Below are 13,630 nucleotides of genomic sequence, written 5' to 3'. Positions count from 1 at the left end.
TGTATGTGATGTAATGTAAAATGATGTACGACATATATTAGACACCGGCTCCAAATATAACAAGAACTATAACTGCGTTATATAATCGTAAATCGACTTTTAAGTAGTCTAATATTTTTCATTTCATTTTACTCTAAAATTATGTTGAATACGCAATTATTTTTAATACTTTTTAGTGCATATTCATTTGATTTAAAATAGTGTTTTGTTTGAAGTCGGTTTTTCTTTTTGTTAAAATTTTTATTTCCTAACTGATAAACTGTCTCCATAGAAAATTATAATATTAGAATTTTCCTTATATTTAGTTTGTTTAATTTTGTTTATCATTTCTATGTATGGAATCCCTGGACTACAAATGTTAATTACTTTTTGCTTCAAATTCTTACTTAATAATGATCCCATGCCCTGGCCTACCTTGTCCGAGTACATATATGTATTATAAGTATTACAGACAGTGTCAGACATTGTATCCAGACTATTTGGACTATTAATATCGGTAGTGACACACTATGTGACTCATTGACCATAGGAAGTGGCTGCACAGTGTGAACGGACTGACAGTTACAATTTATGTGCTTATTTGTTAGGGAGTCGAATCGCTCCATATTATAGTTGCTGATATTCAACAGCTCATTAGCTGCAAGAATGTGCTCTCCTATTTGTTTTTGAGCCAGTTCATATTTATTACTAATATTTTTTAGAGCAGATTCTAGTCTATAAATTTCATTTTGGAACTGCTCTAAGTCAGTTTCATATTTATGTTTTGATTCTTGAAGTTCAAAAGAGCAAGAATTAAGAGCATTAATTAGACTCATGTTTTCTTTTCTTAACAATATTATATTTTTAGAATTTTTAGACTTTTGTATTAATTTTCTTGTTCTTTTGATCATATTGCTAATTTTAATGTATTTCTTAATTTTTGTTCGACTTCCCATGACTATCCTGCTCTCACACTGTGATACATCCTCCGTTAAGTCAATAGTGGTGATGTTGTTCATACCAAGCGAGTCATAATTAGTAAGCTCATTGAAAAGACTCTGTGTGGCATCGGAGTCTATACAACTTTTGACATTTTCAAAGTGTGATATTGACTTTTGTGCCTCACACAAGCTCTGTTCCAACTCATTGATGCGACACAGGGCCCTTTCGTGAGTAACACTACATTCCCTGAATGAGGCAATTACTTCCTGGAGACGATGATTTTCATAAAGTTTGTCTTGAAGTTTCTTGTCTAATTCTACTAATTGTGTTTTCAATTGAGAGTTTTTGTTTATAACTAGTTGTATTTCATCTTCACTATCTTCTCTTTCCTTCATAAGCTGCTCACATTGTTGTTTCGATTCCTTTAATTCTAAAAGGGTGTGTTTTAGCTTTGTTTCCAAATCTCTAGATGTTGCTCTTCGAGTAAGGATTGTCGATGGCATCATAATAGTTAACTGTAATTGACAGTAATATTCTCAATTAATAATAAGTCTGGTTATGATTATTGAGGAAAATAGTTACAGACAATAGCAAAAGGGGTGAATAAAAAATAAAATAAGAAGAATCAATTTAATCAAAAAATAAAAAAGAAAGTTAAAAAAAAAGAAGTTAAGAATAGGGACCAGGAATGTTAAATAAAAATTTAAGATTGAATCAGATTATATAAGCAAAGACTTATGGTTAATTATGAAGGTTATGTGTTATAAAGATTGAAAAATTAGAACGTTTGTTAAAATGTTACATAAAATGTCAAACGCAACAACAATTTACAAAGATTTAAGAAGAAGCACTGTTGCTATTGTAGCTATTGATTTTGTTATGATGTATGTGTCCTATAGAATACAATTATAACTATTGTATTTGCACTATAAGTTTTGCTATATATTTTAGTGTTTTGACAGGTATGACTGTGGCTTATTACATCAATTTGTCTTCAGCTTTGCTTCCACTTTATATCAAGCAAAGAGAGATAAAAATCAAGCCAAGTGTGTGAGGAGAGACGTATCTCGGCTAAATAACCGAGTAAATTTGCTGAGTATGTGTATATTACTTTGTGTTAAAACTTTATGAGTAGTGAAACATAAAATTAATTACAACAGCGTCCACAGTAATTTTTACATTCATTGGTACGTTTTGACAGTTACTAATGTTATAATGTTAGTATTTGTAAAGTAAATGTTATGATATGAGCAGCAGTAAAATAAAATAGAAGCAATACTCCCCGGGATCAAGTTTAATTTTCAAATATCGTTCGTTGAGGTTGATCTGTCAGTTGTTCACTTTAGATGTCGAATTGTTTTCTAAATTTAATGTTTCCTTCTTCAGATTAATTATTTTTCCGGTCACACATCACTTAAGCACTACTAATTTACAATATTGTCGTATTATATTCTTAAATTAAACTTATTTTATTAAAAATTTCACGGAGCCAGTAAGAGACAAGTTACTTGGCCGGTGTTGCCTTCTCTCGCCTTAAGTTATATTTATGCCCTTATCTAGAATTCAGTGTATTTAATTACGGTCAGTTCAGTAGTTAAGTCGTCATTAGGTAGCCAATAAGACTGAGTTACTATTGTATTAATATTAGCCTGTGTTTAAGCTTGGTCGTATAAAACACAGGGGATATTTGAGTTATGTGATGTAGTCACTCACCGGCTATTTTACAACCTCACATCAATACTTTGTATTAGTGTGAGTGAGAAAGTGTAATTACAGGAACACACACACACACACACACATATTTGAGGCCATCGTAGGCACCGCATTGACGATTGAATTTTCTTATCCGTTTATGAGACGTGACCACTTAACAATAGGAGTGTTATTCAATAAGAAGTCTCTTCGTATCTCATATATAAAATTAATCAAAGCGATTTTAATTTGATATGCTATTATGATTCGTATCGTCCTTTGAATGCTATAGTTATTGAATTCAATATTGCTTATCACCTTTTAACCTTTCAAGATCATTTTCTGCGATAATTTTCAAGAAAGGGACATTTTGCTCGTAACTAGAAACTTCGCTCTAAGGCAACGGTAACTCTTAAAATGAAAAATATTATTCAACACGAAAGCGTCTAACTTTTAAATAGTTAAAGTGTAATAATAATGTATAGTGTTTCATGACTTACATACATAATTTATAAACGGTTTTCAAAAATTCTACGAAACAAAACGATAACAGTTATACAGCTTGTGAAATTATAATTCATCTCGTGCTCGATGGTGAAGATAAATGATGTAAAGAAACCTATATGTGACTAATTGCAAAAAAAATCTGCCACATAAACTTCTAAAACTTATCCTCAAAGGGAGAGGAGGCCGTAGTCCAGCAGTGGGAAATATACAGGCTGTTACTTTATGTCTCTTAAGCCTGTATTTACACTACTGTTTGGCGTAAATTACTGTGTGCGCTTACGATTATGTGTATGCTACCCGTCTAGGAAGCCAGCCACTGATAGTTTCGGGTAGCATACACACTACAAGTCTAGTAGGACTTTGATAGTAGGGATTGATAAAGGTATGATAAACCACAATAACTATTTATCTTTTTAATTATGTCCCATAATAAAAGTCATGTGTAACACTGATATTTAATTAAGATAAATTTATTGGGTTTATAACAATGATATTCTAATAAACAGATATGTTTTACCCATACTAAACAACAGAAAAAAGTGTGCCGCGCCGGGGACCGTTTATTTTACATTTCGTTACAAGTAAAAAGGATAGCTTGATAAAAACAATAAGAAAAAGGGACAAGTAGATGTTTTAATTACGTAAAACGTATTACTCTTTAATTAAAACTTGACATATAAAGCACTCTCACAACACTAACTTAGCATAATTATCATTAATATATGACATGAAATCTTCTTTTTCAGGTCATGACAAAAACCACATAAGTCACCATGCCGCCGAAAATCTGAAAAAATAGGAAAACATAAAACCAGTACTAGCTTTACACGTGTATACAATATTCTTTTTAAATATAAATTCTAAAGTGCTTATAAAAAACAATTTGAATAAAATGTATTATTTTGTAAGGAAACATGGATTGGCTTTCTATAATTATAGTCCCTCTGCACCCTTTTAAGTACTATTCACTTATCTTTCTTAAGGCGTTCATGTTTCTGTTAGGAGCTCGAGTGAAATAATTAACCGCTTCAATGATAATTACTCAGGATACGAACTGGCAGCGCTTTGATTATCTAAGTTATACTTAAACGCTTCTTAGAATGTTAGGGTTGGAAAGTCAAAGTGCTTATCTAGCTTTATTATGATTGAATATTCATAATACTAAAACATATTCAAAATTGATTAGTATAGTAATTTCTAATTTCTGACAGATTTCGGTGATATCAATGACAATTTCTCTTACAGTAGCCTTTTAATTTCCCACAGCTGGGCTAAGGCCTCCTCTCCGTTTGAGGAGAAGGTTTGGAACATATTCCACCACTCTGTTCCAATGCGGGTACCAACCAAAATGCTATGTGCATTGCAGAATCTCTATGACATTAGACAAATGCAGGTTTCCTCCCGATGATTTACTTATCTTAGAAGTGAACCAAAACATATAACAAATATGTTGCAGACGTCCATGGGCGGTGGTAGTCACTTTCCATCAGGTGAGGCTCATGCTCGTTTGCCACCTATGCCATAAAAAAAATATATGTATATTATATAGTAAACACAAGGATAGATTGTAGTTACAAAGGTGCATTATTTGGTGCCTCACGATTTAAGTTGTAGGAAACGGCGAATCCGGTACATCTGAACAGTGTTCGGGTACGTAAACATGTGGTTTACACCCTTCCTACTTTCATGTGGTAACAGGACATTTATTGGCAAGGGAAACTTTTAATTGACCCGAAGTGGAAAGGGAATAAACATCTTACCCTCTATACGTGGTATATATATAATATAGCCACTTGACTAACGAGGCAGTTGTTTATCCAAATCAATTCAAATTAGGAATTTAAAAGTATTTTTGAATCATTGTTACAGAATCGTGTTGATTTTAAGGCTACCACCAGTTCGGAATAAAGGTTCAACTGATCACTCTTTTCTACCTTTTAAAATAAAAAGTTATGGCACAACAACAAACATCAACAACAACAGCCTGTAAATTCCAACTGCTGGGCTAAAGGCCTCCTCTCTCTTTGAGGAGAAGGTGTGGAACGTATTCCACGACGCTGTTCCAATGCGGGTTGGTGGAATACACATGTGGCAGAATTTCTATGAAATTTGTCACATGCAGGTTTCCTCACGATGTTTTCCTTCACCGCTGAGCACGAGATGAATTATAAAGACAAATTAAGCACATGAATCAGCGGTGCTTGCCTGGATTTGAACTCGCAATCATCGGTTAAGATGCACGCGTTCTAACCACTGGGCCATCTCGACTCAAAGTTATAGCAATAAAATTAAATTAAATTTGTATAACTTTAATGGCTGCCTGCGGCTTCGCAAGCGTTTTAGCGGTTGGTTATCGGGTGTTAGGAATAAAACAGTTCTATCTTGCTTTATTACAAATTCCATAAAATTCGGTTGATAGTTTGGCGGTAAAAGCATAACAGACAGGCAGATAAATTGACTTTCGCATTTATATTATTAATAAACGCAGGCAGAATACCTGAAAGCCAAAACGTCCTACATCATCAATATTATGGTCAATATTCATAATATTATCAATAGATTGTGACGCAACTGTATGCACTCCTGCTATGTAAAAAGTTCCCGAAGCGTTTGTAAAGTGTAGCTGCCGTCTCACCTTAACGACCAGTGGTCTAGCCAAAGTGCATATCGCCAATGGCGAATACGACGTTTTATTCAACAGATGCAAACGAAAGAACAAATCCAACTCGTTGCACACTTCCTTGTCTCCACTATTTTGACATTTCAGTAAGTTGATCGTGAGGAAAGTCCTTTCCATCTAAAAACGTTAAATATTTATGACGTCACATATTTATTTAAAAAAAATGCTTGAAAAACAAGTACATATAAGAAGCAAAGACATTATTATATAACTTTTTGCTATGATGGATTTGACCTTGAAATTTTTATTTAAAGTATCTGAGAGAAGCATTTGGTAAATAACGTAACCACGTCAGGCAAAACTCAAAAACATCAGCTACTGATATACATTCAGTTGGAAATATAAAATCTAGTAGTAATGTTAGTCTGACTTTTGCACAAATACTAATTAAACCTTTTATAAACTTATAAGAACAATACCTGGTACAGAACATAGTGTAATTAAACACACGATTGATAAAAATAAATAGTAAGAAAAATTTCACAGTAATGATCCTTTTTTGGATAAAGCCTCATCGATTCTGATGTTTTAAGCGAGTTTGTGAATGTTCGTGTTATAAAATTGCAAGTGCAAACTTAGTAGCTTTGTCAGCCATTTCGGCTTTAAATCTGCTCTTCATCGTCTTAACTGCTTTAATTACAAATTATTTACCTGAACGTGGGTCTGGTGAAAGAATTCCACGGAAAGAATCAAAGCCATGGAGTGAATAATCGAACGGATTGAAGGAACGATTAGTGAGAACAAATTACCTGCTGAAGTATAAAATTATTTCATATATTTTGCATATTCAGGAATTACATTTTTAATTTTTTTATAAGACAAAACGAAACGTCAAACACATTCTAAAAGTAAAACTAATCTTGTTTGTGAACATGATTAGATTTCAATATAATAATAAAAATATACTAGTTTAGAAATAATAAAAAATATTTGGGCTTAAAAATATACCTAACATTGTTATAATATAGTGTAGAAGATACAAGAAGTCCAAATTATCCCGGTGAAATAATATTAAAAACCCGGTTATAGACAGGCTTATGAATTTAAACCAATACTGTTGATGAAGTGGTTTGGACTTTAGCGGTGAGTTACCACAAAGTGAACCATCATCATAACACAATGTATTATGTGTGCAAGAGCTATCACGATGTAGAATTCCATTAAATTTAAACAGGTATCTTATCCCCTTTATAAATAAGGATTAAACGGTAGCAAGAAAGTGCAAATAGTTCATACTTCCAACATTCGAAACCCATTTCAATATTTTGAATTTTAAGTGCAACGTGTGATAAATCAGCAGCACAATCATTATATACTCTTCACTTTTCGTCGTCTGTCTAACGAATTCGCAAATTTTCAAATAATACTTGGCAATCTGACGTATCTGAAAACTCGTACTACTCTCTGATGCATCTGAAAACAAAATTCATTTCAGTTACTAATGCCTGGCATTAGTCTGAAAGAATACGATCAAGGTTGCTCCAGCAAGATTGCAAGACATTTTTTACTAATAGGTATGAGGGAGTTACCAAAATCGAGGTCATTTTCATTTGTTTTATGAGTCGAAGTATAATTTTTAGCAGCATTTCTCTCGTTCCACGCAGCTCTGGGAGTTTTTCGTGTAATATCAGGTACAGGTTCATCTAAAATAAAAAAAATATAAGGATTAACATTTAATCACAAAATCAAAATAAACTTTATTCAAGTAGGCTTTTACAAGGACTTTTGAATCGTCATTTTACAATTAAGTGAAACTACCACCGGTTCGAAAATAGATCTTAATTAAATACAATTATTTAAATTAATATATCCTTAACTTCAAATTTTTGTGATTAACATTGGTTCCCTGGGAACGAGTACGGGCCCTTATATGGGAAGTTAAATGCGTTGACGCGTTGGTCACCGTCTCATATCCAAGAAACAATGTTAAGAGCCGCTGTCTTTGCCTTAAAAGCTGAAACAAAAAAATATCTAAATATTCGGCTGTCTAAATCTTTACATAGAATAAAACAAAGTCACTTTTTCTGTCCCTATGTCCCTTTGTACGCTTTAATCTTTGAAACTACGCAACGGATTTTGATGCGGTTTTTTTAATAGATAGAGTGATTTGAGAGAAAGGTTTTTATGTATAAAAACAATATAGTTAAATAACACTGATAGTTTTAAAAGTTCTGTTCAGTTCTCATGTAATGTCGTAATTTTATTTTTTTTGCGCTTACTTTGTAAACGCTGGCTGAACCCTACTAGATAGATCAAAATAATGTACTACAGAGTTGTGCACCTCAAAAATGTCTACAAAAAAGCCCGCGATGGTATGTGTCTATCTGTTAGTTATAACCCATAATAACATTTTTTGTCATTTATTTTTTAACCACTAATATTGGCTAATCTTCGTAGCACTTTGAATTTAGTAACAATCGGATGCGGTTATTATCGGAGCTCTCTAGTGAGGGAAATAAATAAAAATTTTAACATAAAGAATAAGAGACTTCAAACAAAAATATGCACTAAAATGTAACAAAAATATTTGCGTATTCAACACACATATTTTTTAGAGTAAAATGAAATGAAAAATATTATACTACTTAAAAGTCGATCTACGATTATATACTGAATTTATAATTATTGCTTTATTTGGAGCCGGTGTTAGCCACGGACATGCGCCTCAACAATCAAAAGAAAGAAGCTATATAAGCCCCTTGATTGAGCCCCAGTATATTATCCTATAAAAGGTAATTTGTAAAAAACATCCCACCAAAAACATTAAATGTAAAAAACATGCCAAGTCTCTCGCTGCAGCCTTTTCATCGTAAAAATTTTTGAGATCTCATAGAAGCCAAGTCCTATTCAAATTATTTAGTAAATAACAGTTAGTAATTTTATCAATAGTTTTCTTTACATTATAATTATAGTGACTTATCTTATTTATCAATTAATTTATAGAGATTAAGAGATGTAAATAAGGGGGATACGAGATACAATTCGAATGAGGAAGTAACAAACAAGGACACTTAATATAGTTGTTAACTGACGATTCAAATGTGCCTGGAAAAGCACTTTAGTATATTTGATTTCGATTTTTACAAATTTATTGCTAAAAATATACTTGATGGTTAGCTTAAATAAATTTGAGTGAAGTTTTGTAATGACAACCACGGTAGTTTAGATAATCATGATCCAGTATTTAAAAAACGTTTCCATTCCAAAATTATAATGAGGTATAAACAATTACGGCTCGGAAATTAGAATCTTTAACTGCATACAAATATGATTGTACTTACCCGTTGAAGGTGCACTAACATTTAATTTCTCCAATTTGTCATTTATCATCTTCAAAGTCACTAAGACTGCACCCGATAAAGCCATTAACTGTATTTCTAAGAGTGTGGCAATAGTGTATACTATGACTTTGGTTAGGTATAAGAAGATGGCTAAAACTAAAGACAAATTATAAAAAAAAAGCAAATTTTTGGCATCGTAAAAATTCAAAATTAGAAATAAAATTATCTATAGAGAAATTGAAGAAAGTAGATATCCATAACTCTTTCGAAGGGTATGGACGTTTTAGAAGGACGTATCTCTATTAGAACAGATAAACTTAAAACGTTCTTAAAACTTCGTAAGGGAATTTCTGCTTAATGCAGTAAGTTCTGTACGGCATCTGGGAATCAATAAACTAGTTACATAATTTCTAGAAAGTTTGATGTAATGGAGCTGACTGGCTTAAAAAATCTGCTACAGCTATTTCGAATACTGGAAAAAGTCTAGCAGTTGATGACGATGATGAAGATTAGATTGTGATGAATGAAATCCATCTCTATAATTTAAAATCTTTATAGTCTTGATAATTAGTATTAACGTAATTATGTAACATACTATTAGTAAGCTTTTGATAATGGTAGGCAAAATCTATAATACGTAACGTCGTCGAGCTGATAAAGTAGAAGAACACGATGTAAGTCATCTTTCTTGACGGTTTTTGAAGACAGGCAATATTTAAATTGATCTGGAATAAATATGAAATAATATGAGACAACATCACATACATTACTCTGATGCCAATGTAAGTAGCTAAAGCACTTGTGTTATGGAAAATCAGAAGTAACGACGGCACCACAAACACTTAGACCCAAGATAACATAGAAAACTATATGATAATCTACACCGACTCGGTCGGGAATCGAACTCGGGACTTCGAAGTGGCGTAACCACGAAAACCGGTGTACACACCACTCGATCATGGTGATCGTCAAATTCAAAAATTGTCTGAGATGTTTGTTTCCAAATTATATTTATTTTGACAAACATTAAAGAGCTGCTTATATTGATATTACAAGATTGAACAAATATTTTGACTTTTATAGAAGTAAAGTCGTGTCATGACCTGGTTTGAGTGTCCTATCCAAAGGGCCACACGTTTTATTCTCTCTGATGACGTCAAAGTACCAATGATGACAAATATTATAGTTGATAGATGTGATACACTCTTTATGTAGTCCAGTGCCAGAGTTGAAGTAAACAAAGATGCCGTGTAGCTTACACCTGTCCCGAAGTAACATAAACCTAGAATTTTTTTAAATTTTATTTTTGGTAGATTGCTGACGGATGGAACTAGAATTTAAAATTTCTAAGATATAAGTTGGGATCAGGTGATGACCAGTAGCTTACAAAGCTTACAAAGTTGGTGGTCTGTTAAATCATTTATGCATTTACACATCTACCTTATAAGGGTTATACGTGCTATATTATGTGATGTATAAACAATTACATAAAGTAAAAATTCCCAAAAATTCTTTCTTTGTACAAATCTGTACCTGGAAGGAAATAATTGTGTTGAATATCAAGTCAATCTGTTTCTGTGGTTTCCGAGATTTCGTGTTGATGCAACAACAACAATAGCCAATAATGTAAATTTCCCAGTCCTGGGCAAAGGCCCCCTTTGATAAATATATTGTACAACATCACATACATTACTCTGACCCTAATGTAAGTAGTTAAATCATATGTGTTATGGAAAATCAGAAGTAACGACAGTCTCTAACATCAACTCGACCGGGAATCGAACCTTAAGACCTCGGAATGGCACTCATGAAAACCAGTGTGCACATTACTCGACCACGGAGGATAATTAGTTACATGTATAAAGATTAGACAATCTTGGTCCTTATTTACTTTAAGGGAATTCAATTTCTTTAAATAATGGAAAAAAATATTTAATCAAGTGACAAGAATGACAGAATAATGAAAAACATCTTACAAATAACACAGACTACAATTTTTCCACAAATATCAAGTGATCGTGAAACGTGATATTTAGTTTCGTGGACAAACGGAGCAATTCCGAATAAGCGAGACAGTCGCAAAGTCAAATACATTGCATCAGTATCCATTATTCTTGAAACTGTAAACTATTAAAAACAGAAACAAATATACAACTGACAATAATAAAGCCGAAATTGTTATTAATCACCACACAACTTCTTTGACTTTTATCGTTCTTTTTTCTACTTAACAATAAATATGATTTATAATACAGCCTTCTCTTACTGATAAGTTACTACTGATAGGTTCTGGTAAAATGAGTCACGAGTTATTTACGATCTATATTAGATTTGAATGTGAAGTGATATTGATCTCTTGATTATGAGCTTGGGGCTATTGTTAGGGCTCTATTAGTGTTGCCGTTCACTATAATTTGCTGAATAGATAAAACTTTGTGTATGTAATTGAACTTCTTATTTAGTAATTATTGGAACGACGCTCTTACGAGGCTTATTTGGGAGAACTTAGAAGGCTTATACTTTATTTAGCTGTTCTTTCCTCTTTTTTCCTCTCTCTTTCTCTTTCTATTGTATCCGGTTTATATAAATGATTTCAACTTGTTTTTTATTATTGGTTGTTAATTTATACGGGATTAGCAATAAAAATGTTGTCAATTATGTTTACTGTTATCAAACGTCGTTAATTAACCGTATATCGTCTGTTATTTAATATATTTTCGATACCAAATTTGTCCCTACCGGGGGTCCAACAACACCTCTCGTTTTTGAAATGTTCAAAGGTAAAACTGAAAATACTTGGTAAGGTATGATGGGAAAGCTTTCACCCCATCGATCTAAAAAGTAAATAGGACTTACTTACCGTTGGTGATTACATTTATTAAAACTACAAAAACATTTTTTGCTTGGGTACCTTTTGTTCCGAAAAAGTTTATGTGGCCGCTATATCGTCTATGACTTTAAATTTTTATTAAGTAGTAAAATAATTAATGTATGTAACGTGATATATAACATACTTCTGCATTACTCCGCATAAGAATAGCAAAGTACTGTTGTTTGTTGGAAAATAATCAGCTGGTGAACGAGTGGCATCTTTATATAAATAGGTTTACACAAAGCTCTACCACCAGCGACACAATTGTTTCAGTTCAGATAATTGACTTTTAAATTACATAATAAAGAACTATAGTTAAACGATGCCATGAATCGAATATAAACTTCAGTGGAGAGTCAGGTTGGCAGAAAACGCGGTGACATAACTCACATAAATAACTAAGCTCCTCTTAAATATAACAAGAGACTAATTGTCTGCATAGAACATATGTCGATTATTTCAATAAGTTCCTTATATTTAAGCGAATTGTAATGCAAAAGAGTCGAGATGGCCCAGTGGTTAGAACGCGTGCATCTTAACCGATGATTGCGGGTTCAAACCTAGGCAAGCACCACTATATATATGTGCTTAATTTGTCTTTATAATTCATCTCGTGCTCAGCGGTGAAGGAAAACATCGTGAGGAAACCTGCATGTGACTAATTTTATAGAAATTCTGCCACATGTGTATTCCACCAACCTGCATTGGAACAGCGTGGTGGAATATGTTCCAAACCTTCTCCTCAAAGGGAGAGGAGGCCTTTAGCCCAGCAGTGGGAATTTACAGGCTGTTGTTGTTGTTTGTTGTTGTTGTAATGCAAATGGGGAATATCCCTTGACGTGTTTCCCCACACTAGAAAACCAGCGTTACTCACTCTTTTCTAGGAAGGGATTGTTCCCGATGGTAGACATCTGCGGGTTTACAAATCAGACCGAGTACCCCCCTATAATGGTTTACTAAGCCTTTTAGTAAACCTTTTAGTAAGCCTTCTAGTTTTTAGGATTCTTACCCACTATAACCGCAGCGACAGCGTCATTACCCGCGCGGATCGGATAGACTACGCGATTGTGTCGATATAACGCATCCGCAGCCTTTCCACTGCTGTGCTCCTCCAGTAACTTGGAGAAGATTGGTACCCACTCTCTACAGCACGCTTTGAACGTCAGTTGCAGCGAATGAAGATCAACTGTATTGGAGACCAAGCCATGAGAGGTCATGGATCGATACGACACCGGCGTAGAGAAGGCACCTGCCTATCTATCTAACACAGTAAATATTGAGGTCCGATTAATATTTGCATAGATAACATAAGCGTCGGTGTGAAGTATCAAAGATTAATGGACCGCAGACCGTAAACAACTTAGCGTAATGATAAACTACTTAGCGTAATGGTGCTTATACGAGTGACTTAAGCACACGCCGCATACAGCAGATCGTATCTATGAACCTCCGATGAAATTCCTGTTTCTTAAAGTATTTCAGTCGATTGTGACGAACAAAAAATTACCAATTTAACGTAGTACTTTATACGTATAATTGAAAACTGAGGTAATTGTCTCTAGTTGTATATCAAAAGACATTTTTAAAATTAGTGTTGGTGGCAAGTTAAGGGACTTTTATTTATTGACTGATTTATTACTAAACGGCGCTGTCTCATTTTAGCAGTCCCACTATAAG

At 33.3% G+C, this 13,630-nt stretch overlaps 1 protein-coding gene across 2 annotated transcripts; it reads right to left on the bottom strand.

The window, feature by feature from the left end:
- Window positions 1–3,808: 3,808 nt before the first annotated feature.
- On the bottom strand, window positions 3,809–10,787 carry LOC124534372. Of its 2 annotated transcripts, XM_047110176.1 has the most exons (8): window positions 10,185–10,787; window positions 9,677–9,806; window positions 9,082–9,237; window positions 7,330–7,443; window positions 7,037–7,213; window positions 6,452–6,552; window positions 5,756–5,917; window positions 3,828–3,907 (listed from the first exon to the last, which is right to left on the bottom strand). In XM_047110176.1, the coding sequence occupies exons 2-8, from the start codon at window positions 9,762–9,764 to the stop codon at window positions 3,863–3,865; spliced, it is 843 nt and encodes a 280-aa protein (XP_046966132.1). In that variant the 5' UTR covers window positions 9,765–9,806; window positions 10,185–10,787; the 3' UTR covers window positions 3,828–3,862. The 2 variants fall into 2 exon arrangements, with proteins under 2 accessions (XP_046966131.1, XP_046966132.1); XM_047110175.1 differs by lacking the exon at window positions 10,185–10,787 and having other exon boundaries at window positions 3,809–3,907; window positions 9,677–10,016.
- Between the last annotated feature and the right edge of the window lie 2,843 nt (window positions 10,788–13,630).

The sequence above is a fragment of the Vanessa cardui genome, chromosome 12 (genome assembly GCF_905220365.1).
Source record: "Vanessa cardui chromosome 12, ilVanCard2.1, whole genome shotgun sequence".
In the NCBI taxonomy this organism is placed as follows: Eukaryota; Metazoa; Arthropoda; class Insecta; order Lepidoptera; family Nymphalidae; genus Vanessa; species Vanessa cardui.
Note: the sequence above shows the minus strand (reverse complement) of the source record. Positions and strands in the feature narration are given on the sequence as shown.